The sequence below is a fragment of the Oncorhynchus mykiss genome, chromosome 14 (genome assembly GCF_057628025.1).
Source record: "Oncorhynchus mykiss isolate SJ-2025 chromosome 14, ASM5762802v1, whole genome shotgun sequence".
Lineage (NCBI taxonomy): Eukaryota > Metazoa > Chordata > Actinopteri > Salmoniformes > Salmonidae > Oncorhynchus > Oncorhynchus mykiss.
Genome location: NC_143035.1, coordinates 8,085,790 through 8,113,262, shown reverse-complemented (window position 1 = coordinate 8,113,262; position 27,473 = coordinate 8,085,790). Strand labels below are relative to the sequence as shown.

Here is a 27,473-nt window from a genome sequence, read left to right as displayed (position 1 = left end):
ATGTTAAGGAGCTTTTCTGTCACAAAGCATTTGATATACAGATGTCTTACAGTTGTGGTGATTCAACTTTGTTTATTGTCTCATACTGTTTCCCGTGACTCTAAAAACTGCACAGTAAGCTCTTTAAAACCAAGATGTATTGTATTGCAATATTGGCTTTTTGATTTACTTTTAAAGGAGGGACAGATGCCAACATGTAATTTTACAGAGGCCACAATTTTATTTGATCATCAGTGTTTTTGATATCTGAGATGCTAGTTTCACAAAATCCTCCATGTCATTGTTAGATGTATTGAATTGCAATATTGAGCTTTTCTATGTACATGTATTAAAGTGAACAGAGGCCAACATTTCATTTCAGTCCACAATTTTATTTTATTATCATCAGTATTTTGATGTATGTATTGCAAATGTCTTACATTTAAGAATAAAGTGCTTTGTTAAATACTGACTTCTGACTTATTGACGTTTAGTTGTACAAATGCTACTCTTGACTGATAATATTCAATTGCATATATTCAGTGAATTGGCAGAGTTGTTTCCATAAAGCTAAATAGAGTAAATTACAGTTTGTAGAAATAACTCTGCAACGAGTAAGTTTTACTCTATTTAGACTGGGACCAGTTTTACTCAGATAAATTTACTGTGTAGAACCAGCTAATCCTAAACCATCCATATCTTAACCATTAGGAAGTCAAATGCAACGCTGATCTTAGGGGCAACTTCAGCCTTGTATTTACAGGGCCTTGTTACCGTGTTTCCCTGTTGGGCTTGTGTTGTGTCCGTGAAGGAATCAATTTCAGCAGTTAGAGACTTTTCATAATCCTTATTTGGAGCTACACCCCATCAGAAAGACAGTCTATTGGCGATTGAATGCAACCTTAAAGCCACGACACTGTCACATAGGACTACATTTCAGCCAGTCAAATTGTTCTCGTTTCTAACATTCTACCCGTGCCCTTTAAGGATGTCAACTAAACAGAAGATGCGTTGTCTTATGTTCATTGTTCATGTGTATGCCTACCTCTTTGACAAATGCAGGTTAGAGCATGTAGCCTAATAAGAGAAAGTGGTGTTTGCTTGCATGCCTGTGTCTGAAGGCCTGTGCACCATGGTAACTAGTGGTTGATTATGCGAGCCGCGTGTGGCTGAGAGAGAAAGAGTTGCCTGTCTCTTGCACACGCTGACACCCGTCGCCTAGCCAGTCGGGTGGTGTGAAAGTGCGCTGCTTGGCTTCGCTAGGGAACTGCCATTCATTATTTACATGTTCCTTTCCAGTTCCCCCTCCGTTTGTGTTCTAATGCTGCGGCTGCGCGGTTGACGTAATAAAGGTTAGCTCCGGTGCCCTTGTTTTGATTTTCACAAACGGCCTCATGTTATTGGCTAACAGATAGCTTGTGTTTCATCCGCTATGAGTGTGGCTGAATGAGGCAGATTTTAGGCGATGATGCTGTTTCCCTAGCAACGCACTGGCAGAATTACCTCTCTGTATTCGCTGGTTTTCCACCGCATGTTGGAGAGTCTCCCGTGCAGTGCAGTGGTCTCAGCAACAGGGGTGAGGGAAAGGGAGAAGGATGTGAGGGGGAGGGGACGTCGTGTCTTTTGTATGGTTCCTCTTCTACCATCTCACAGTATTTAATGAAAATGGGTTTAGTTTTGATTGAAACACGGATTATGTTAGCGAATTCCTCATTGTAATATTTGGTCAACAGATGGTGTCAACAGAAAAGCAACAGTACATGTGAAAATAGATCAACACATTATTAAATATATTGCATTATGGCAATTTTCTATTTTTACTCAACTAGGTCACTTCAGATTTCATACTTCGATAATTCCATAGGCTAGTAATAAGAGTGAGTGTAATTGGAACCAAGATGGCAGTGCAGTACAATAGATCATTACTATTCAGTGGCACTAATACTCATATAGAATGATTGAGAGGAATGTGAAACAATGCAGAAGACGGAGAAAGACAGTGAGATATCAGTACTCAAAAGCCTGAAATGGGTGGGTCAGTGGTGTGTGAAATGGACAGTAGCAATAATGAGAATGCTCCATGAAGATTTGATAGCAGCCTTCCCATTTGTAAACGGTGATGATATCCCCTTCAGTGTTTCTGTTCAATGTCCAATGCCTAATGCCCAGTTTGGTGATTAGCCTGTGTGTGTGTGTGTGTGTGTGTGTCAGTGCATACACAGTGGCAGTGCCAAGCCATGCTAGGACAGCAGATGGGAGTGTGTGTCTCATTTAGCCAACAAGTGCTGTCATGACTTCAACGGGTCACATGTTTTTTTGTTGTTGTGAATATACATGGTTTCACTGGGCCACATTTGCTCCCTCCATCCATAGTGTGTGTGGTGTAGCTATTGGTGTCTATCATGACGTGTAAGTTAATCTATTGGGACTGTGGTTGGCACATTCCCTTTTGGAACAGAAGGTTGTGATTGTGAAACATGCAAACAACCTTGCTAAATTCACAACAGTATGTTGGTTGATGTGTCTGAGCGTGTAGCCTACTTCATCCTAGTACAATGTGCACAGTACTTCATTCATACATTGTATTTTTGGAGCCGTGGTATAGCTTTGCCTCAGTGTCTCTTTGTGTGTGCTTGCTTAGTCTGTAATTGTGTTAGTATGCCGAGTGTCTAAGATCAAGAATGCTCACACTGTAATGCACCTTTGTGGTGTGTCAGTGTGTCGGTTGTCTTGGTTAATTGTGTGAGAGTGTTCTCCCTGTGAGAGTGTGGTCTGTGTCATAGGGAGAGAGTGTAGCAGAAGCAGGGAGGAGTATTACAGCCAGCCGCTAAAGCTTTTAAGCGGTATTGTACCTCAATTCAGCAGGCAGAGAATTGGCCTTATTTTAGATGGCTGCACACACACTACCTTCTCCCGAAGCTCCCTTCTGTTTCCATTCCCTTTTCTCTCGCTCAACCCCTCACTTGTACTTTCTCTCTGTCCCTCTTTCTCTGTTCCTTCTACAATTTTCTTTGGTTTTCAGACCGTGGCCTATCCCATTTGCAACTAGCTCCCACAGACTCATGTCAGAATTAGACGTTCATCCATGTTTCTCAAACATTACATGTAGAAGTTGTTGCAAACGTCACATTTCAAAGTGTTTAAGTTTAGGTGTTAACTCTGAATTTTTAAGGTTAGGGTTAACTCTCGATCGCTGGATTCGAACTTGCAACCTTCCGAATTAGATGGCAGATGCTTACACCTATCTCCCATCCCTGTCCACAACGCCCTGGCAAAACTGAAACCTACTTGAAGTTAACAGTGGCCGGTTTCCACATATTCTCCTGACGTCCTCAGACATGGATGGATGTCAAATACTGACTTGTATCACAGGTGACCTGGCTGCCCATTTGCTCCCTCCTCTCTTTTCTGTACTCTCCCATTCACTCCAATTTCCCCTCATCCCTTACCCCGCTCATTGTTCCTGCTCCCCATTTCTGTCAAGTTCCCTTCTCCCCCCTGTCTCAACGTCTTCCTTCTCCACCTCTCTCCTCTCTCACTACCACTCTCTCTATCGTCTTTCTAAACATCTCTTCCTACACCTCCATCCCCATGTGCTGTTTCTCTCCCTCCATCCTCCTGCCCCTCCCTCTCTCTCTCTCTCTCTCTCTCTCTCTCTCTCTCTCTCTCTCTCTCTCTCTCTCTCTCTCTCTCTCTCTCTCTCTCCCTTCCCCCATATCCCCGCTCCCTTCCCTCTCCCTCCTCATCTCTCTCTGCCATGCCTGTGGGGTTGTGGTTGTGGATGGGGATGTTGTTCTGTATGTGCTGGAAGCTGTTGTGTGTCAGTAAGGCACACATTTTGTTCACCGTTTCTTTGTTAGGACTCAGTGTCACTCACATCCAGGTCAAAGCTGTGATGGTAATCTCATTTACACACACAGCCACCCAGAGCAGTGTACCGCAAAAGCGCACCCATCCTATGTTGTTCACACACACACACACACACACACACAGACACACACACAGACACACACACACACACACACACACACACACACACACACACACACACACACACACACACACACAAATTCATTTAAAATGGTTAAGGTAATCCAATTTATAGACAAGCACTCACACCATGCATCCACAGGGACACACACACACGCACAGATGACACAGGCTCATCAACGTCACTCCCTCAGCTATTCAGGTTCCTTTGGTGCTGCGCAGAATGACTATCAAACTAATGACAGTGCCTCTGAGACAACCCACTGCCCCACACACACACAGAGACAGAGGGTTAGTTATGCAACCGCCCCTCATGCCAAATGAACACACATTCAGCACCCAGAAATATTGACTCTCCCTAGCCTTCCCCCTGATCCTTCTGGGCAGATAAGGACAGGAGAGGAGGGGAGAGGTTTGAGTGAATCTGGTTACACAGTGGAGCTGCCCAGTACTGGAATCAGGACTGCTTATTCCACTGTACTTCTCACGTATCAGTGAATTCTGCACGACGTGTCTCTGCAAGATACTTATCTCATCTGCTGTGGCATCATTCTCTTTTCTCTGTATTATTTTCTCTCTTCCCCCTCTCTTTCTCTGTCACAGTCTGTTGAGCTCATTGGTAATCACACAACGTATTATTCAACAAAGTTTATTCACCACAGTTATTAATAACATAAGACTTATTTCAGTGTGGCTGTGGTGCTATTGTGAAGACTTTGCGTTCAGTTTGGCAATGGTGCTGTGAGTGTGCCTGGACTGGAGTTAGGCCAGGCCTAGAAAACAGTGAGTCCTGAGCACACCCTGGCTGAGTACTGTGAGATTCAGCACTTTGTGGTCCTATCCAGGTGATGTGGGTGTCTATGAACTAGCAGGCTGTATTAGTGTTGACGTCAGCAGGCCTCGTTGGACACTGCGGCAGAGCTGAGGTGTTGGCCCACAGACCCACTGTGTTTGTGTGTGTGTGTTCTTCTCTACTGTAAACACACAGTATACAATCAATCATCAATCAAATGTATTTATAGAGCCCTTTATACATCAGTTAATGTCACAAAGTGCTGTACAGAAACCCAGCCTAAAACCCCAAACAGCAAGGAATGCACATGTAGAAGTTGTGCCATGGCAGAGATGGGCGACTAGTATTGACTACAGAGTCCTTCATTGTTGTAATCACAGAGAGAATAGAGCTGTAGCTTTATATGACTCAACATGTGAGGACATGCATTGACATGGAATTTACACTGACTCAACAAGGAAAAGCATTCAAGCTAAGTATCAATAAAGGAGTCTGTTTATTATCTCAGTAATTACATTATGCCCAAGGAGCAGTTATACATTTTTTTTATACCAAGTTGCTTTAGTTCAGGGTGGGTAGGTCCGGTCCAGTTAGTTCTGGTTCTAAGTGGGTCGACCCTGGTAGGTTCCACTGTGAAGGGTAATATCAGTTCTGTTTGGTTCCGCTGTGAAGGTCATGTCAGTTCTATTTGTGTATCGGTCATGTGACCCCTGACCCTGTTATCTCTCTACAGTTAGCAGTTAGCCAACACCCAGAGGTTAGTCTACTCTAAAAGCCTTCACTCTTAGTCTCCCTCTGCCACTCTCTCTCTATATATCTCTCTGCCTCTCACCCTGTCTGTCTCTCTTTTTTACCTATTTTCTCACTCCATCATTATCTCTCTCACAATCTCCCTTGCTCTCATCTCTCTTATTCATCAGCATTGTGTCTGTTTCTCCTTTCATCCACTCCACTGACCGTCTCTCCTCCACTCTTCTCTCTGATATAACCTCTGGTTTCATTAAGTCTCAGTGGTTTGGGTGCATGGTAATGTGTGTGGGTTCTGTATGTTTGCCCTGCCACAGTCATGCCTGCCTGTCTCTCCACTGCAGCGGAATCAAGAATCAGGGTCAGGGTCAGAGGAGGCTCCTCAGGACTCGTATGTTCCCTCTATTTGTCTACAAGAATAGTAATGCTGCATGTATGAATGTGAATGTGAATGTATTAATGTATTGAATGTGAATGTATTAATGTAAATAAGGTATTTCTGTTTTAAATCTTTTATACATTTGCTAAAATTCGTAAAAATGTATTTTTGCTTTGTCATTATGGGTTATTGTGTGTAGGTAGATTGATGAGGAAAAACATTAATTTAATACATTTTAGAATAAGACTAACGTCACAAAATCTGGAAAAAGTGAAGGGGTCTGAATACTTTCCAAATGCACTGTAAATATACAAATGCTTGTGTATATAGTACCGTACCTATATTAGTACTGTATAATAATATTCAGATCTCTAGAGTATGTATTCCACAACTGTTCCTATACCAAGGGAGCAATGTGTAACGATGTGCGCTGAGAGTCGGGAAGCAAGTTCAGGGAGTGAATACATTTAATAAATACATGAAACAAACACCGACATGATACAGATACAGATACAATGATGACTGGGGAAGGAACCAAATGGAGTGACAAATATAGGGCAGGTAATCAAGGAGGTGATGGAGTCCAGGTGAGTGTCATAATGCGCAATTACGCGTTACAATGGCGACAGGTGTGCACCATGACGAGCAGACTGGTGGCCTAGTGGCCGGAGAGGGAGCTGTCTATTTTGAGCTCATATGGGACTGGAATGTGAGCGCAGATTTGCAGTAGCAGCCTTTACTCTTAGTTAATATTACAGTAGTCTATACTCTTAGTCAATATTACAGTTGTCGTTACTATTAGCTACTTTTACAGTAGTCTTTACTCTTAGCTAATATTACAGTAGTCTATACTCTTAGCTAATATTACAGTAGTCTTTACTGTTAGCTAATATTACAGTAGTAATTACTCTTAGCTAATATTACAGTAGTCGTTACCTTTAGCTAATATTACAGTAGTCTATACACTTAGCTAATATTACAGTAGTTCTAATTCTTAGCTCACATGACGGCATTCTTTGCTATTAGCTAATACTACCGTAGTCATTACTCTTAGCTGTACTCTTACAGTCTTTATTACTCTTAGCAAGGATTACAGTAGTGTATACTTTTAGCTAATATTACAGTTGTATATTCTCTAAGCTAATATTACAGTAGTTGTTACTCTTAGCTGTACTCTTAGTCTTTATTACTCTTAGCAAGGATTACAGTAGTCTATACTTTTAGCTAATATTACAGTAGTATATTCTCTAAGCTAACATTGCAGTAGTCATTACTCTTACCAAATTTTACATTAGTATTTACTCTTAGCTAATATTACAGTAGTCTTTACTCTAAGCTAATATTACAGCAATCTTTACTCTTAGGTAATATTACAGTAGTCTTTACTCTCAGTAATTGTTAGTGGTCTATATTCTTAGCTAACATTACAATATCCGTTACTCTTAGCTAATATTACAGCAGTCTTTACGCTTAGCAAATATTACAGTTGTCTATACTCTCAGCTAATATTGAAGTTGTATAAACTCTTATCTAATAATACAGTAGTCATTTCTCTTAGCTATAATAACAGAAGTCTTTAATCCTTGCCATTATTACTGTAGTTTTTACTCTTAGCTAATACTACAGTAGTCATTAATCATTGCTAATATTACTCTTAGCTTATATTACAGTAATCTTTTCTCTGTTCAATACTCTTAGCTAAAATTACAATTTTCGTTTACTCTTAGCTAATATTACAGCAGTCTTTACTCTTAGCCAATTTTACAGTTGTATATACTCTTAGCTAATTTTACAGTAGTCGTTACTCTTAGCTAAAATCACAGATGTCTTTACTCTTTGCTATTATTACAGTAGTCATTACTCTTAGCTAATATTACTGTAGTCTTTACTTTTAGCTAATATTACAGTAGTCGTTACTCTTTGCTAATATTACATGATTTATTACTCTTAGCTAATACTACAGCAGTCTTTACTCATATCTAATGTTTCAGTAGAATATACTCTTAGCTTATATTACAGTTGTCTATACTCTCAGCTAAAATTACAGTTGTATAAACTATTTGCTAATATTACAGTAGTCGTTCCTCATAGCTAAAATCACATTAGTCTTTACTCTTTGCTATTATTACAGTACTCGTTACTCTTAGCTAATATTACAGTAGTCTTTACTCTCAGTAATTGTTATAGTGGTCTATATTCTTAGCTAACATTACAATATTCGTTATTCTTAGCTAATATTACAGCAGTGTTTATGCTTAGTAAATATTACAGTTGTCTATATTCTCAACTAATATTGAAGTTGTATAAACTCTTAGCTAATAGTACAGTAGTCAGTACTCTTAGCTAATATTACAGCAGTTTTTACTCGTAGCTAATATTACAGTAGTCTATACTTTTAGCTAATATTGCAGTAGTCTTTACTCTTAGGTATTATTACATTGGTCTTTACTCTCAGCTAATGTTGCAGTGTTCTATACTATTAGCTACAATTACAGTAGTCGTTACTCTTAGCTAATATTACGGTTGTCCATACTATTTTCTAATATTGCAGAAGTCATTACTCTTAGCTGTACTCTTACAGTTTTTATTACTCTCAGCAAGGATTACAGTAGTGTATACTTTTAGCTAATATTACAGTAGTATATTCTCTAAGCTAACATTGCAGTAGTCATTACTCTTACCAAATTTTACAGTAGTATTTACTCTTAGCTAATATTACAGTAGTCTTTACTCTTAGCTAATATTACAGCAGTCTTTACTCTAAGCTAATATTACAGTAGTCTTTACTCTCAGTAATTGTTACAGTGGTCTATATTCTTAGCTAACATTACATTATCTGTTACTCTTAGCTAATATTACAGCAGTCTTCACGCTTAGCAAATATTACAGTTGTCTATACTCTCAGCTAATATTGAAGTTGTATAAACTCTTATCTAATATTACAGTAGTCGTTTCTCTTAGCTATAATAACAGAAGTCTTTAATCCTTGCTATTATTACAGTAGTTTTTACTCTTAGCTAATACTACAGTAGTCATTAATCATTGCTAATATTACAGCAGTCTTTACTAGTAGCTAATATTACAGTACTCGTTACACTTAGCTAATATTTCAGTAGTCTTTACTCTCAGTAATAATTATGGTGGTCTATACTCTTAGCTAATATTACAGCAGTCTTTACTCTCAGGAATTGTTACAGTTGTCTATACTCTTAGCGAAAATTACAATATTCGTTACTCTTAGCTAATATTATTATTATTATTCTTTACGTTTTTCTAATATTACATCAGTTTTTACTTAGCTAATTTGACAGTAAAATATTATCTTAGCTAATATTAAGGTAGTCAGTCGTTCCTCTTGGCAAAAATCACAGTAGTCTTTAATCTGATCTATTATTACAGTAGTCGTTACTCTTCGCTAATATTACATTAGTCTTTACTCTTAGCTAATATTACATTAGTCTTTACTCTAAGCTAATATTACAGTATTTATTACTCTTAGCTAATACTACAGAAGTCGTTACTCTTAGTTAAAATCACAGTAGTCTTTACTCTGTTCTACTATTACTGTAGTCTGCTCTTAGCTAATATTACAGTAGTCTTTACTCTTAGCTAATATTACCGTAGTCTTTACTCTTAGCTAATATTAGAGTATTCTTTGCTCTCAGTAATTGTTACAGTGGTCTTTACTCTTAGCTAAAATTACAATATTCGTTACTCTTAGCTAATATTACAACAGTCTTTACTCTTAGCCAATTTTACAGTTGTATAAACTCTTAGCTAATATTACTGTAGTCATTACTCTTAGCTAAAATCACAGATGTCCTTGCTCTACTATTATTACAGTAGTCGTTTGTCTTAGCAAATATTACAGCAGTCTTTATTCTTAGCTAATATTACAGTAGAATATACTCTTAGCTAATATTACAGTAGCCGTTACTCTTACCTAATATTACAGTAGTATATACTCTTAGCTAGAATTACAATATTCGTTACGCTTAGCTAATATTACAGCAGTCTTTACTCTTAGCTAATATTACAGTTGTATATACTCTTAGCTAATATTACAGTAGTCGTTACGTTTAGCAAATATTACAGTAGTCTATACACTTAGCTAATATTACAGTAGTTCTAATTCTTAGCTCACATGACAGCATTCTTTGCTATTAGCTAATACTACCGTAGTCATTACTCTTAGCTGTACTCTTACAGTCTTTATTACTCTTAGCAAGGATTACAGTAGTGTATACTTTTAGCTAATATTACAGTAGTAAATTCTCTAAGCTAATATTACAGTAGTCATTACTCTTAGCTGTACTCTTACAGTCTTTATTACTCTTAGCAAGGATTACAGTAGTCTATACTTTTAGCTAATATTACAGTAGTATATTCTCTAAGCTAACATTGCAGTAGTCATTACTCTTACCAAATGTTACAGTAGTATTTATTCTTAGCTAATATTACAGTAGTCTTTACTCTGTTCTATTATTACAGTAGTCGTTACTCTTAGCTAAAATCACAGATGTCTTTACTCTAAGCTAATATTACAGTAGTCTTTACTCTTAGCTAATATTACAGTAGTCTTTACTCTTAGCTTATATTACAGTAATCTTTACTCTCAGTAATTGTTACAGTGTTCAATACTCTTAGCTAAAATTACAATTTGTGTTTACTCTTAGTTAATATTACAGCAGTCTTTACTCTTAGCCAATTTTACAGTTGTATAAACTCTTAGCTAATTTTACAGTAGTCGTTACTCTTAGCTAAAATCACAGATGTCTTTACTCTTTGCTATTATTACAGTAGTCATTACTCTTAGCTAATATTACAGTAGTCTTTACTCTTAGCTAATATTACAGTAATCGTTACTCTTTGCTAATATTACATTATGTATTACTCTTGGCTAATACTACAGTAGTTGTTACTCTTAGCTAATATTACAGCAGTCTTTACTCTTATCTAATGTTTCAGTAGAATATACTCTTAGCTTATATTACAGTTGTCTATACTCTCAGATAAAATTACAGTTGTATAAACTATTTGCTAATATTACAGTAGTCGTTCCTCATAGCTAAAATCACATTAGCCTTTACTCTTTGCTATTATTACAGTACTAGTTACTCTTAGCTAATATTACAGTAGTCTTTACTCTTTGCTAGTATATGACAGTAGTTGTTACTCTTAGCTAATATTACAGCAGTCTTTACTCTTATCTAATGTTTCAGTAGAATATACTCTTTGCTTATATTACAGTTGTCTATACTCTCAGCTAAAATTACAGTTGTATAAACTATTTGCTAATATTACAGTAGTCGTTCCTCATAGCTAAAATCACATTAGTCTTTACTCTTTGCTATTATTACAGTACTCGTTACTCTTAGCTAATATTACAGTAGTCTATACTCTTAGCGAATATCACAGTAGTCGTTACTCTTAGGTGTACCTTTAGGTAACATTACAGTCTTCATTACTCTTAGCTAAGATTACAGTAGTCGTTACTTTTAGCTAATGTTACATCAGTTGTTACTCTTATCTAATATTACAGTATTCTTTACTCTTAGCTAATATTACAGTAGTCGTTACGCTTATCTACTATTACAGTTGTCTATACTTCTAGCTAATATTACATTAGTCGTTACTCTTATCTAATATTACTGTATTCTTTACTCTTAGCTAATATTACAGCCGTCTTTACTTGGCTAATTTTGCAGTAGTCTATACTTTTAGCTAATATTACAGTAGTCGTTACTCTTACCTAATATTACAGTAGTCATTTCTCTTAGCGAATATCACAGTAGTCGTTACTCTTACCTAATATTGCAGTAGTCGTTACACTTAGCTAGTATTACAGTAGTCTATACTTTTAGCTAATATTTCAGTAGTCATTCCTCTTAGCTGATATTACATCAGTCATTCCTCTTAGCTGATATTACATCAGTCATTCCTCTTAGCTGATATTACATCAGTCTTTACTCTTAGCTAATCTTACAGTAGTATGAACTCTTATCTAATATTGCAGTAGTCATTTCTCTTACCTAATATTAGAGTAGTCTTTAAGATTAGCGATTATTACAGCATTCGTACTCTTAGCTGTGCTCTTAGCTAATATTACAGGCGTCGTTACTCTTATCTAATATTACTGTATTCTTTACTCTTAGCTAATATTACAGCCGTCTTTTCTTGGCTCATATTGCAGTAGTCTATACTCTTAGCTAATATTACAGTAATCTTTACTCTTAGCTAAAATTACAGTATTCTTTACTCTTAGCCCAAACCGCAGCTGCTGATCCTGGGTCTGGCATGAGCTGGCTTGAGGTCACTTGGAGGTTGCATCCAAGTCACTGAGCCAGAAGAGCCACACAGTACAGAGTTATACAACGTAAACACACTTTGTTGAATGTCCACTTGCAGAATGATGGTTGAAGAAAAGGAAAGTGATTGTATTTGTTGCAATATTACCGTGGTCTCTCTTTCAAGAACCTGAAAATGGTTGTCCAACATTGCAACATGTTTAATTATCTTGAACTCCGCCCTCCTAAGCTTCATGACCCCACACAGTGTAATCATGCACTCGCAATGCAGGCTGAGTAGATGTTGGAAGCCTACAATTGAATGTGGCCACAGTTGCTGCAAACTTCACTGATGAATCCATCCAATGTTTACTTTATTCATGTATGGAAGATTGAATTGAGAGTGTTTTTATGGCTGTTGGAGAGAGCAGAGAGCAGTGTCCCCATCTGCAGGGTTCTGACTCCCCTGGTGCCATTTGCCCCATAACCTGGGTAATGCTGGGCCTGTTATGAGCGCATTCAGTTGTGTGTAAAATGTCCCATGTGGACCAACGTCCTGTATGTTCACCCACACATAGGCTACACACATATACTGTACACAGGTCTAAACTCCCTCCACACGCACACACACACACACACACACACACACACACACACACACACACACACACACACACACACACACACACACACACACAGACACAAATAGGTGTTTCAGGCTGGGGTTATGCATGACAGCATGACATGTGAATTTCTAAAACCAGCACTCTCTGATATGCGAGAATGGGCCAGGTCTCCGATGACTCACCGCCATTCTCTCTCTACTCCAATTGCCTGTACAGATAATTGCAATGCAGAACGCTATATTCACAGGTTAATGGGAGGAAGACATTCCTGTGTTTGCTTCTTTTATCTAACTGTATCCTTTTAAGGGTACCAGCCTTGCTGGAAATCTTTCTTTGACACATTTTGAGCATTTTATAGCTTTTTATTTGTCTGTCTGTCTGTCCGTCTTTTTTTTTTTTTTTAGGGAGACCATCTGCCATAGAGGAGATTTTTTTGAGATTTGGGAATTTTGGTGAATAATGGTATTATAATAGCTTAAAGTCAATGAGACAACCATCTCCTGCACAGGGAGGCAGACCTGCTCAGGCTTTGCCTGTCAAACATATTTATCCACTCTTCTTTAGTGTATAGTATGTGTGTCTACATGTGTGTGTCTTTGTGTGCGTGCAGGTTACAGCTTCCCCTGCCTCTGCTCCTGTCAGTCAGTACTCTCCTCTCTTATATTTCCCGCCATCTTATTTACTGGGCTGTCCTGTATGAATTAAACAGTGGGATGTGAGTGTTGTGGATGAGTATTACACTATTAGACTGAATGGCTGAGACAGCTCTCTACCCCTTCTACCTCAATCTCTCACTCTCTCCCTCCATCTTTCCCCCTCCCCTCTCCATCTCCCTCCCCTCTCCATCACTCGTTTCTTAGCTTGTCTTTCTGGTTCCCTCTTCCTCTGTCCTTCTTTTTTCCATCTTTCTTTCTTTCACTCCCTCTCTCTCTCTCCCTCTCTCTCTCCATTTTGCCTTCTTTTTCACACACAGCGGATCTTGCTATCTCGACCTCCTCCCACACAGCCAATTTCTCCCTTGTTCGTTCTCTCTCTCTTGTGCCCCCTTCTGTCTCTTAGTGTGAGTGCAGTCGGATGTAAAATGTCTGAAACTTTCCTCTTTCTCTGTCTTCCTGTTCTTGCTGTATTGGATGGCTCCTCCCCTATATTCTATCTGTTTTTTTATTACTTCATAAATGTTTTATAATTTCCCCCCACCTCTTATTCTTCTGCTATCTGCATTCCTCTCCGTTTTCCTTTAATTTTCTTTTCTTTCTTTCCTCTCCTTTCCTCTCCTATCCTTTCCTTTCCTTTCCTTTCCCTTCCCTTCCTTTTCTTTCCTCTCTCCTTTCCTTTCCTCTTTGTAGTCTCAGTCAGTCTGTCTCTTTGTCTATAGGGACAGTCTTCACCCCACACTCTTGATAAAAAAGGGTTCCAAAAGGGTTCTTCGGCTGTCTCAATAAGATAACTCTTTTGGGTTCCTTGTAGAACCCTCTGGGGAAAAGGTTCTACATGGAACTAAAAAGGGTTCTACCTGGGACTAAAATGGTTTTAGTTGGAACCAAGAAAGTTTCTTCAAATGGTTCTCCTATGGGGTCAGCCGAACAACCCCTTTAGGCTCTAGACCTTTTTTTTCTAAGAGTGCATTGTCTGTCTGTCTGTCTGTCTGTCTGTCTGTCTGTCTGTGGGGACTGTCCTCTCCTCTCTACTCTCTCTCTCTGTTCCTCTGTCCTCTCCTCACTCCAACCTCTGTTCTCTCTTTGGGTAACTGGGGCTGTCAGCAGTGCTGCATATTTCAGTGTGCCAGTCCCTCTCACCTGTGTGTGTGGCTGTGACAGGAACAATGAGAGGGAAAGGGCTCCCGTTTCACAGTTTGTCTTAGTTGCTTTTTAGGCACTGATGCTGAAATCTTGTACTGTATCTGTGCGGTGAGTTTTCTGCACTCTTTGTGTCATTCTGACAAAGTTCTAACTGAGTAGTAGTTGATTGTTTGTGACAGTATGTGGTTTTTGACTATGTGATTCTGGGTAGGTTTTTAGACAATACTTTATGTGAGACACCCCTGTTTTCAATACTTTTTAATACCTCACCTTGCGAGGATAAAGGCACGGAGCCTTTTTCTAAAATGATGAGATTGGAGAAGGGATCCTAGACCATGCCTCCATACAGAATCTTTCCAGATCGTTGAGGAAAATAGAGCTCTTTGGCCACGGATATCAGTGGTGGGCTTTGCTTCGAAAGAAAGAGGCATATGTAGAACAGAACCCCATACCATAGTTACTGTAGAATATGGTGCTGGATCTTTGATGTTATGGGGCTATTTTGCTTCCACTGGTCCCGGGGCCCTTGTTAACCCTTGTGTGGTGTTCATGTTTTGGGTTTTCAACCAATTTTTGCAGGTCTGATGGACCCACAACATTATTTGTTTTTTTAAAACAATACAGCCATAACAATTTACGTAAAATTACTTAATTAATATATGTTGACTTATTTCAATTACAAGCAATACATGGTTAATATTTGCCATTTACCTCTGCTAATGTAGATCACATTTATCATTTAAAGCGCTATGCAATTTAAAACAAATTAAATGTGATTTTTGTAAACAGAAATCAATTAGAATCAAGACATGGGTGGAATAAATCATGTTTATCTTGAACAAATATAAATGAAACAAAGTTTTCACCACTAGTAATGTTGATTGCTTTGAACAGAACAAATTGGAAGGACACACTGAACACAAATTCAAATTAAGGCCGGTCTACATACAACATGAGGGACAGTTTCACTGTCTGTGGGTTGCAAATGTATTTCTTGCACTTGATGCATCTGTGTCTTCCTGTCCTTCTTGGGTCCACACACATTGCAGCGCTTCTTCTAGAATGATGATAACACTTAGTTCAGAAATTTTATTAGCATCTCACTCACTCACTCACTCACTCACTCACTCACTCACTCACTCACGTATATAGTTGCAGCAGGCCAAGCAAGGTAAGAGAGTCAGACACACAGACATGCAAAAACATCACTCACACTTCTGGTATTGGAGTTGTAGGTTATGTGGGCCGGGCGGATGGGGAACCAGCATCCTCCTCCTGAATCATCCTTACGATGGCTGCAAAAGCTGGGGTGCTTGGGATATGTTGCCTCCTCTGGTTTTGAGGTCTTACCAATTCCTTACCCAGCTCCAAGAGAAAGAGCCATCTCCTCTGGAGCTTCCCTCTGTTCCAATCGGGGTTCAACGCCATCCAGATGACAAAGACGTTGTCCACAGAGATGTCCAAGATGTTGAAGAATATCACAAGTGGCCAGCGTAGGGTTCTTTTTTTGCCATTGTAGCCAGTCACCAGCTTGTCTAAATTGAGGAGCTCCTGTCCCAGCTTGTCTAAATCGTCTAAATTGAGGAGCTCCTGTCCCAGCTTGTCTAAATTGAGGAGCTCCTGTCCCAGCTTGTCTAAATTGTCTAAATTGAGGAGCTCCTGTCCCAGCTTGTCTAAATTGTCTAAATTGTGGAGCTCCTCTCCCAGCTTGTGTGAAGTAAAAAAGTTATTGCACGTGATGTTGTGGCCACAGAGTCCCTGTGTCACTTCCAGGACAACTCACATCCCTTGGTTCTTCTCAGGGGCTCCTCCATCTGGCTTCCCCGTATACACCTGCAAGTTCCAAACATATGATGAAGCAGCATCACAGGCAGCCCAGATCTTGATTCCATATTTTGCCGGTTTAGACGGTATGTACTGCCTGAAGATGCAGCGGCCCCTAAATGGCATAAGCTGCTCATTAACAGTAACATTGGGCCCAGAGTTGTAAAAGAGGGGAAGGTGGTCCACCCATTTGTCCCACACTGACCTGTTTGCAGCTAGCTTGTCTCTCTGCTAGCGAGCTGGTCTGGTGTCTCGGTGTGTGTTACTCCCTTACAGAACAGCGCAAAACTGTCTCTAACCAGAATAGAAAGAGGAGTGGGAGGCCCCATGCTCAACTGAGCAAGAGGTCAAGTACATTAGAGTGTCTAGTTTGAGAAACAGACGCCTCAAAAGTCCTCAAATGTCAGCTTCATTAAATAGTACCCGCAAAACACCAGTCTCAACGTCAACAGTGAAGAGGCGACTCCGGGACGCTGGCCTTTTAGGCAGAGTTCCTCTGTCCAGTGTCTGTGTTCCTTTGCCCATCTTAATCTTTTCTTTTTATTGGCCAGTCTGAGATATGGCTTTTTCTTTGCAACTCTGCCTAGAAGGCCAGCATCCCGGAGTCGCCTCTTCACTGTTGACGTTGAAACGGTAGTGTATATATAGATAGATTTATTTAAAATCTATTTTCCTTCATTATTTTCCCCTAACCCTACCACCCTCACCTAATTAGAGTAAACTAATGGACAACAACACTTAGGCTTCTACTTCCAGCTTTTGTTTTGAATCTCACCCCTCAGCTACCCTCAACCCTCCCATCTATCTCTGAAGACCATCCCGTTTTGTTATTAATCCCACCCCTCAGCTACCCTCAACCCTCCCATCTATCTCTGAAGACCATCCCGTTTTGTTATTAATCCCACCCCTTAGCTACCCTCAACCCTCCCATCTATCTCTGAAGACCATCCCGTTTTGTTATTAATCCCACCCCTCAGCTACCCTCAACCCTCCCATCTATCTCTGAAGACCATACCGTTTTGTTATTAATCCCACCCCTCAGCTACCCTACACCCTCCCATCTATCTCTGAAGACCATCCCGTTATGTTATTAATCCCACCCCTCAGCTACCCTCAACCCCTCCCATCTATCTCTGAAGACCATCCCGTTTTGTTATTAATCCCACCCCTCAGCTACCCTCAACCCCTCCCATCTATCTCTGAAGACCATCCCGTTTTGTTATTAATCCCACCCCTCAGCTACCCTCAACCCCTCCCATCTATCTCTGAAGACCATCCCGTTTTGTTATTAATCCCACCCCTCAGCTACCCTCAACCCTCCCATCTATCTCTGAAGACCATCCCGTTTTGTTATTAATCCCACTCCTCAGCTACCCTCAACCCTCCCATCTATCTCTGAAGACCATCCCGTTTTGTTATTAATCCCACCCCTCAGCTACCCTCAACCCTCCCATCTATCTCTGAAGACCATCCAGTTTTGTTATTAATCCCACCCCTCAGCTACCCTCAACCCATCCCATCTATCTCTGAAGACCATCCCGTTTTGTTTTTAATCCCACCCCTCAGCTACCCTCAACCCTCCCATCTACCTCTGAAGACCATCCAGTTTTGTTATTAATCCCACCCCTCAGCTACCCTCAACCCCTCCCATCTATCTCTGAAGACCATCCCGTTTTGTTTTTAATCCCACCCCTCAGCTACCCTCAACCCCTCCCATCTATCTCTGAAGACCATCCCGCTTTGTTTTTAATCCCACCCCTCAGCTACCCTCAACCCTCCCATCTATCTCTGAAGACCATCCAGTTTTGTTATTAATCTCACCCCTCAGCTACCCTCAACCCCTCCCATCTATCTCTGAAGACCATCCCGTTTTGTTTTTAATCCCACCCCTCAGCTACCCTCAACCCTCCCATCTATCTCTGAAGACCATCCAGTTTTGTTTTTAATCCCACCCCTCAGCTACCCTCAACCCTCCCATCTATCTCTGAAGACCATCCAGTTTTGTTATTAATCCCACCCCTCAGCTACCCTCAAACCTCCCATCTATCTCTGAAGACCATCCAGTTTTGTTTTTAATCCCACCCCTCAGCTACCCTCAACCCTCCCATCTATCTCTGAAGACCATCCAGTTTTGTTTTTAATCCCACCCCTCAGCTAACCTCAACCCCTCCCATCTATCTCTGAAGACCATCCCGTTTAGTTTTTTTGCCATATGTTTTTTACTGTGTTGTTTCACAAAAGTTCTGAAACTACAGTATATATATATATTTACGGACACAGTAGATTTGACATTAGTTCTCTTGTTGTTTTTAGTCCCGCCCGTCAGCTCCATTCACCCCCTCCCATCTATCTCTGAACAGCATCTTGTTGTGATTTGAGGAGGGCTGTCCATAAGTGCAGACGAAGGATATCAAGGATCTGGAAATATTCTTTATGGAGGAATGGTCTAAGATCCCACCCAATGTGTTCATCAATCTCATTAAATGTTTTAGTAAAAGTCTCTGTGTCATTATCCTCAGGAGAGGTATTGAAAGGGATTGAAAAAGGGGTGGCAATACATTTGAGCCCTATCTTTTTGAGAAAAAAATATGACTTGTTTCACAAAATCTCTTTCTCTGAGCAATTGTATTAATATAAAATAATATCATTTCCGTTTTTTTTGACACCTATATAGCTCAGTATTTGAATAATTTATTTTTGACAGTCTTTTTTCCCGCTCATCTTAATCGAGGGTGCCAAAAACTTTGGACCTGAGTGTGTGCGTGTCATGCTTGCATTGTGTGTGTGTGTGTGTGTGTGTGTGTGTGTGTGTGTGTGTGTGTGTGCGTGCGCGCGCGCGTGTGTGTGTGTGCGCATGTATGCCTGTGTACATGCGTGTGCGTGCGTCTGTAGGGTCACGTACATGTGAGGTACACTGAACCCTCTCAGCGCCAGTCTGCAGGCTATCCTATCAGTCATGCTCCATGTTTCATAAAGCATTCTGATGAGACCGGGATGGATGGTTTAGATTTCAGCAGCGTGTCATAGCTAGTAATGATGGAGGGTTGATGGTTCAGAGATCCCCATGCGTCATCACACTAGATCAGCTACTCTGATAAAGTAGGCCAGACACCATATTATCCACAATGCATCACACTGGATAACGAGACCAAAGTTGGACTCTAATAGGAGTTGTGTGTCAAAAGAAAATATTATTTCCAAACAATCACACAAAGACCAAAAAAAAAGCACCCAAACATAACATGTGATGTAATTCTGTTTCCCTTCTTGGCTGGTTGTGATTGTAGGAGAGAGTAGCGTGGTCCTGCAGTTGCTTTGTTAATCTCCTGTTTACACCCAACTATCTAATCCCCATTCACTTTCCAGTCCCCTCTAACATAATTCCATAGTTCTGAAGCAAAGTGTCTGTGGCCCCATGTGTCCTTCATCTGACCTTGTCTAGCTCTTGCTACAAACGCACAACGCTCCCAAATTCCTCCAAATCCCGTTTCGTGAATACCTCCATTCTGCCCGCGCTGTCAGTGTTCCCAGTTTTCCAGGATTAGGGCGGCCGTTAAAACCGTGTCTAAGTGACGATTCCACTTTGGTGCTTGCGCAATGCGATTATAGGGAATGATCTTCATGTCGCAGTGGATGTATAAAAGCAGAGGAGCGAGAACAAGCAGAGACGCCAGTCATTCTCAGTCTCAGGAGCCGGTGACTGCCGCCCGCCTTCCTCCTCTACTCCTCTCCTCCTCTCACCGTCTTTTACTAGTCTTCTCTTTCTCCCTATATTTTTCTGTTTTTGAGGGATTTTTCCAAATTTTAAACTTTTTTTTTACAGCGCTGTCACTCTTTCTCTCGTTATGTACTCCCCTCCTACTCTTCGTCCCCCCCCGCCTTTACAGTCTACGCGAATGATACAGTAGATTGCAAATGGCAGGAATAACTAGAGAAAACGGCACGGGTTAACAGGGTTTTTAGTACCTCTAAGGAGCTGTAATAAATGGTGGACATGTAACCTCCACACAGGGCTACCAATGAAAGGGTAACACACACACACACACACACTTAACTCGGTTCATCTGAAGTGGGAAGCATGTCCTTTTTTTTTCATTTGCTTGTTGATGATGCATTTAGGTGACTATGTTTTGATGTTGAAAGTGGAAGATGATGCTTCATGTTTTCTAAGAACTACAGAGAAAACGGAGGCTTTGCGAACGGATGAGTTCTGGAAAGGGGAGCAGGCTGAGGAACTCTTTCAAACTGCTTCCAAAGTGTCTCACTCTGCGGACCAGAGTTCCACTGCATTATTCAGTCTTATTTAAATACGTGCGTTGAGGCCTCTTGCACCAAGGGGCCACCTGCACTGAACTCACTGCACTGCACACTCAGTAGTGAACACTGCTTGAATATATCCTGTTCCATATGAAGGAGACTGGTATTACACAATACATTTAGACCTTAGTGCCTTCTCCTATATCTATCTATCTATTGAGAGGGGGACAATGTCGTAGTGTAGTTGATTAGGGTTGCCTCTTTGAGAAACACGGTGTGCCCAGGGCTTTCGATTGCTGTGCAAATGCAGATTTGCTCTGTGTCTGCAGCGAGTCATTGTGTTGATGTGTATCTAGCTGAGCGCTTGCTTGGTGATATTAGGCAGGCACACAGCTGTGTACTCTATCTCTCGTTTCTTACACGGCGGGAGATTTCCTTTTTCATTTCCGCAGGGGAGAAAGACATATGCACGGCAGCATCCCAAACACATTTAATAACTGAACCACGGTTATTGTTTATGTGGTGTGTGTCTGAGTGGCTGTGATTCGGGTGCATGTATTTATCAAGCAATATGTGGTTTTGCGGGGGTGTGTGGGAGTGTTTGTGTCATGTGTGGCGAATCAGTTCATCTCATCTCTAGTAGAGAGCCAGGATCCAGGGAGAACAAAGGAACTGAAGGAAAAATCTCCCTCTCCTGGTCAAAGGCTGAACTAAATATCTGTGTGTGTGTGTGTGTGTGTGTGTGTGTGAGTGTGTGTGTGTGTGTGAGTGTGTGTGTGTGTGTGTGTGTCTGTGTGTGTGTGTGTGCGCGCGCACACGCTCTGAGCTCTATTGATATCTATTGCCAATGTGTTTCTGTGTTTCTATTCATTTAGATATAGATAGTGGGGCCCAGGCCATATTCCTTCACTTATACTCATATGTGTGCATGTGTAACATTTATTAAATGCTTTGTGAATTTCACCAAGTTTAAGCATGACTGCGTTCTTGGCCATACGGGCATGTTTCTATTTTTCCCTGCAAACCTAACAGATGGGGGTTGGAGGATCATAATATTTGTGCGCTACAAATGTTTGTTGTGTTTCTCTTTTGGATACAGATGAGAAGTGAAACATTAAGGCAGGATCCTCGAAGTCGCCCCCAGTCTCTCTCACACACACAACCCAGAAAACTAACGGTATAGTAAAATCCCTGAATATACGTGTCTCAATGTGTTACGTAGCTATACATGTTGTCTCAGTCTCTCTCAGCGTCTCCCTATAAGTGTGTAACAGTGTGCCCCTGGCAATAGTGTCACTGACATTGTGTGTACGTAATAGGTCGTCCTTGTGGGGTCCCCGTCCTGGGTGCATGGTAGTGCTCGTCAGAATGGGGCAATGAGGGAGGGCTGCGGGGAATAGGAGAGAGGCAGCATGTGCGTCACCGGAGGGGGGGGGGGGGTGAATCTATTATACTGTGGAGCTCTTACCCCGCTGGAGGTGGTCCCAAGGGGACTATACATCTATCGGACACCGCCTGTGTCCCCAGCCACTCCGAGAGCCAATCAAAGAGCCTGTTATAGGCGTGGTAGAGGTTTGGACAGCCTATCAGAGTGATTACTGCCGATACCTATTGTGTGGATATCCAATCAAACAGCCAACCATAGCCTTGGTTTAAATGGCATGGTTGGTTTCCTGGCCTTTATATTGCTAAAGCAATCCATTTGTTGGATTAAATGTAGTCGTTTTATGCAATAACTCAACTTATATTAGCCACACATACACACACACACACTCACACAGACATGCACGCAAGCACGCGCACAACACGCGCACACACCCCAGCTAACACATAACGTTCTGAGAACCGCATGCTGCGTGGAGCTTGGTGAGAGCGTGGTTGTGCTTATTTTGCACGCAACCTCCCCATAACGTTTCCTACAGGTTTCCCCGTGGTTCTATTTAAAGTCATGCTCTCAACTTGTCCAGAGAACCTTAAGAAACAACGTTCTTCTGTGGGAATTCCAGGACTTCAGCATAGTGTTTTCTGGCGGTTTTCTCATGGTTCTATTTAAAGTAATGTTCTCAGAAGATTTAGCCCGTACTGACACACAGGTGTAATAACTCTACAGTGGCCCCTGCAGCGTGCGCTCAGACCGGTGGGACTAGAACACTTATTGACAACGTTCAGTTGTCACGCTGCGGTGACTGTTAGAGATATTTGGAACTCACGCAAAGGTTAAGAAATCAATCGCAGGGTTCAAAGTGTTAAGTTAAAGCATATACATTCCCTTCTCAGCATTAACAAAACTCTCTCTATCCTCTATGCTGTGTAGTGTGTTCAGGTGTGTTGGCCGCGTCCACTAATTGGCCACACCTGATCTTAATGAGTGGTTGTTTCCTTTGAAATGGGGTCCATTTGAATGGACAAAAACCTTTACAGCTTTGTATATGAGTTTTAAAAAAACATGCCATGGCAGCTCCATCCTGCTGGGCCAGTGGACTAATTCCATGGATAGAGAGCAGAAGACTGTAGATTCAAATCTGCCACACAACACTGAAATGGAAATGAGTTTGCATGATTAATGCCTAATCAAATGAACTTCCTGTCTGGGCTTAGTGTTCTAAACAGTTACCCTAAGCTAGCAGTGTTATTGAAACATGTTCTCAGGAGGTTATTTAATTATCTTCAAATGGCCTGTAATTTCTGTTCTAAACATTAATAAAACCTGCCAGGAAGACTTTCAGCGAACAATAGAGAAGGGTTTTCAGAAACTACCTGCAACCTAAAGAAAAAAGAACCTTCCCAGAACTGGCTAAATGCTCAGTTTTAACGGTCAGGAAACGTGTGGCTTTGTTCCCAGAACCAATGGGAAACCAAAAACTTACATTCGCACAACTTCCAAGGAACCACATTTTCTAGCTGGGACGGACACACACACACACACACACACACACACACACACACACACACACACACACACACACTTTCCCATTCCCAAGTCAGCGCGTATCTAGTCCAAGCACTCAGCCTCACTCCTGCCTGTGAGAGGGTTATTATGTTGGCTTGTTTGTGTATCAAATCCTCCACATACTTTTCTCCCTGCAGCTAAACTAGTAACCCAGACACTTGCACGCATGCTGAATTCCAATTAGGTTCAGCTCTGCAGCTACAATACCACACTGTTGTCCGTTTTTTTTACTAATGATAGTGTGCCTGGTCTTTTCCCGAGAGGTCACGTTTCCTTCTGCACGGTTATTGTGATATGAATATGATAGCTATAATATTACTTTCATGTCTTTCTATCAATTTTACATAAGCCATGAACGTAGATCGACACCAATTCACATACGTAGATCGACACCAATGAAATTTCAGCCACGGTACGATGCTAGTTCTCATTCCAGTTATTTTGCTGTCACAGTGCAGAAGCTAATTATGTGATTCTGAGGCATTGCGGGCATTGTGTCATTGGTTTCCATGTTAGTGAGTGTTGACTTTGGTTACCTGTCTGCAGCTATATCAGCGGGGTGTTTGTGTGAGCGCCATGTCCTGGTTTTTCTCTTGTTCCTCTTCCTGTGCCTCTGGTCCCATCCCTGTCCTACTTACTCCAGAAACGAGGGGAGAGCAGAGCAGATTTGGAAATAAATTATTAAATGCTAGTTGGATTAAATACTGGGAGCAATTCATCTCTCAGAGTGGATAAATGTGTGTAGTTATGCTATCATGTGTGTGTGTTTGCACACGGGCGTGTGGTGAGTGTGTGCGTGAGGTTTAAGAACTCCTCCAATCTATCTCTGTGAATAATTCGTGGGTATGAAAAATATATTATAGGAACAGGCAATTGGCCCTGCAATATTACAAGAGTTATTGGTTTAGTCTGCATGACTTCCCCTCATACAGGAAGTGTACTGTACATCCTTACTCATTTCTCACTGTTCACATTTCTCCATCCCCTCTTCCTCTCCCTTCCTCTCCCCATTTCTGCTCTCTTCCCCCTTTCTCCCTCTGTTGTTTTCTCTCCACCTAACTCATTCTTTCACCCTTGCGCCCCTTCCCCTTTCTCATTCTCTCACCCTTGCGCCCCTTCCCCTCTCTCATTCTCTCACCCTTGCGCCCCTTCCCCTTTCTCATTCTCTCACCCTTGCGCCCCTTCCCCTCTCTCATTCTCTCACCCTTGCGCCCCTTCCCCTCTCTCATTCTCTCACCCTTGCGCCCCTTCCCCTCTCTCATTCTCTCTCCCTTGCGCCCCTTCCCCTCTCTCATTCTCTCACCCTTGCGCCCCTTCCCCTCTCTCATTCTTTCACCCTTGCGCCCCTTCCCTCTCATTCTCTCACCCTTGCGCCCCTTCCCCTCTCTCATTCTCTCACCTTTGCGCCCCTTCCCTCTCATTCTCTCACCCTTGCGCCCCTTCCCCTCTCTCATTCTTTCACCCTTGCGCCCCTTCCCTCTCATTCTTTCACCCTTGCGCCCCTTCCCTCTCATTCTTTCACCCTTGCGCCCCTTCCTGTCTCTCATTCTTTCACCCTTGCGCCCCTTCCTTCTCATTCTCTCACCCTTGCGCCCCTTCCCCTCTCTCATTCTCTCTCCCTTGCGCCCCTTCCCCTCTCTCATTCTCTCTCCCTTGCGCCCCTTCCCCTCTCTCATTCTCTCTCCCTTGCGCCCCTTCCCCTCTCTCATTCTCTCACCCTTGCGCCCCTTCCCCTCTCTCATTCTTTCACCCTTGCGCCCCTTCCCTCTCATTCTCTCACCCTTGCGCCCCTTCCCCTCTCTCATTCTCTCACCTTTGCGCCCCTTCCCTCTCATTCTCTCACCCTTGCGCCCCTTCCCCTCTCTCATTCTTTCACCCTTGCGCCCCTTCCCTCTCATTCTTTCACCCTTGCGCCCCTTCCCTCTCATTCTTTCACCCTTGCGCCCCTTCCTGTCTCTCATTCTTTCACCCTTGCGCCCCTTCCTTCTCATTCTCTCACCCTTGCGCCCCTTCCCCTCTCTCATTCTCTCTCCCTTGCTCCCCTTCCCCCCTCTCATTCTCTCACCCATGCACCCCTTCCCCTCTCTCATTCTCTCACCCTTGCGCCCCTTCCCCTCTCTCATTCTCTCACCCTTGCGCCCCTTCCCCTCTCTCATTCTCTCTCCCTTGTGCCCCTTCCCCTCTCTCATTCTCTCATCCTTGCGCCCCTTCGCCTCTCTCATTCTCTCTCCATTGCGTCCCTTCCCCTCTCTCCTTCTACTGTACTTCTCCCTCCCCCTTTCTGTCCCATTCTCTCACTCGACTCCCTCTCTCTCTCTCCCTCCCTTCCTGCCCCCTCTCTCAACCCTTGCCACTGTATCACTGTATCGTCGTCATTAGCGTGATGCTGCAGTGGGGTGGGGTTCTGCTAATAGCATTGTTATAACACGGTTCTGCATAGTCGCTCTGTTACAGAAGCCCACAGAACGCTGTATCTCTGCTGCTCTGCTCTTACAGCAGGCATGGGATACATAGAGAAGGAATAGAGCTGGGGAAGATGGGTCACTATCTGGTACAGAAAGGCTATTTCTTCTGTTAGAAAAAATACTGTCCATAACCGAGGCATAGTACTAAAGACAGCAAGGCAGCATTTACAGTCAGGGCCAACATTTTTGGCACCTTTCATAAAGGTGAGGAAAAAATACTGTATAAAATACATAATACAAATAATGAGCTATATTAATGGTCCAAAAAAATGTGAAAATATTATTTTGTACTAATACAATTGGTCAGAGAAAAAAAAGAAGTAATAATTGTTTCTTTAAAAAAGATAGGTATCAAAAATATTGGTTTTCAATACCTTTCAGTACTTCACCTTGAAAGGATAACAGCACTGAGACATTTTCAAGAATGTTTTATGAGTTGAACACATTGGGAGGGATCCGAGATCCTTCCTCCAGATCCTTGATATTCTTCACCTGCACTTATGGACTGTGTTCTTCAATTCAACCCGCAGGTTTTCAATGGGGTTCAAGTCCGGAGACTAAGATGGCCATAGCAAAATGTTGATTTTGTGGTAAATGAACCATATCTTTGTGGATTTTGATGTGTGCTTGGTTCTTTGTCTTGCTGGAAGATCCACTTGCAGCCAAGTTTCAGCCTCCTGGCAGAGGCATCCAGGTTTTGGGCTAAAATATCCCGGTTCTGGGAAAAGTTCATGATGCTGTTGACTTTAACATGGACCCTAGGACCAGTGGAATAGTGATGGGGGAAGAAATCGAAACAGTTACATATCACAATATTATTTTGGAGAATATTGTAGTGATGTGTTGACTCCAAGTATCGATCTGTACAAAAATAAATAAAAAGCAATGCTTTTATTTTGCTAGGTAGCTTTAGCCAGTGCTAGTCGGCTGCACCTGAGCCAAAACGCCCGGTATTTTTCATCCTATAGCTTGTTCTCCATCTTCTTTTTAAAAACTGAGCCAACATGTTTTCAGCACTTTCAGCACGTTAATTTCCATGATCAAAACAAATTCCCAGCCCTACAGTGGAAACAAAATAGCTCCATAACATCTAAAAACACCACCATATTTTACAGTAGGAATGCGGTTGTTTTCGACATATGCTTCCTTTTTCCAAAGCCAAACCTACCACTAGTGTGCGTGGCCAAAGAGCTCTATTTTCATGTTATCTGACCATAGAACTGGTTCCAATCCACCAAGTGCCAATGCGGTTTAGCGAACTCCAGAAGTTTGCATTTTTTGAGAGCTTGGGACTAGTAAGGTTAAATCTGCATTTTTGTCAAACTTGACTTATTGACATAGCCTTGTTCTGTTCATTGTTCTCTAGCTATATAGTAC

The 27,473-nt window shown here is 41.7% G+C and overlaps 1 protein-coding gene across 9 annotated transcripts in view; it reads left to right on the top strand.

Moving 5' to 3' along the window:
* LOC110488691 (protocadherin alpha-C2) overlaps positions 1–27,473 on the top strand; it is a 211,968-nt gene that overhangs the window by 72,290 nt on the left and 112,205 nt on the right. For 7 of the 9 annotated variants that reach the window (XM_090198272.1, XM_036942808.2, XM_036942810.2 and 4 more), the window contains exon 2: positions 21,781–21,858. The exons of the other annotated variants lie outside the window; for them this stretch is intronic. In XM_090198272.1, the coding sequence (XP_090054398.1) occupies positions 21,781–21,858 (78 nt within the window). The remainder of the gene's footprint in view (positions 1–21,780; positions 21,859–27,473) is intronic. 9 annotated transcript variants of the gene reach the window in all.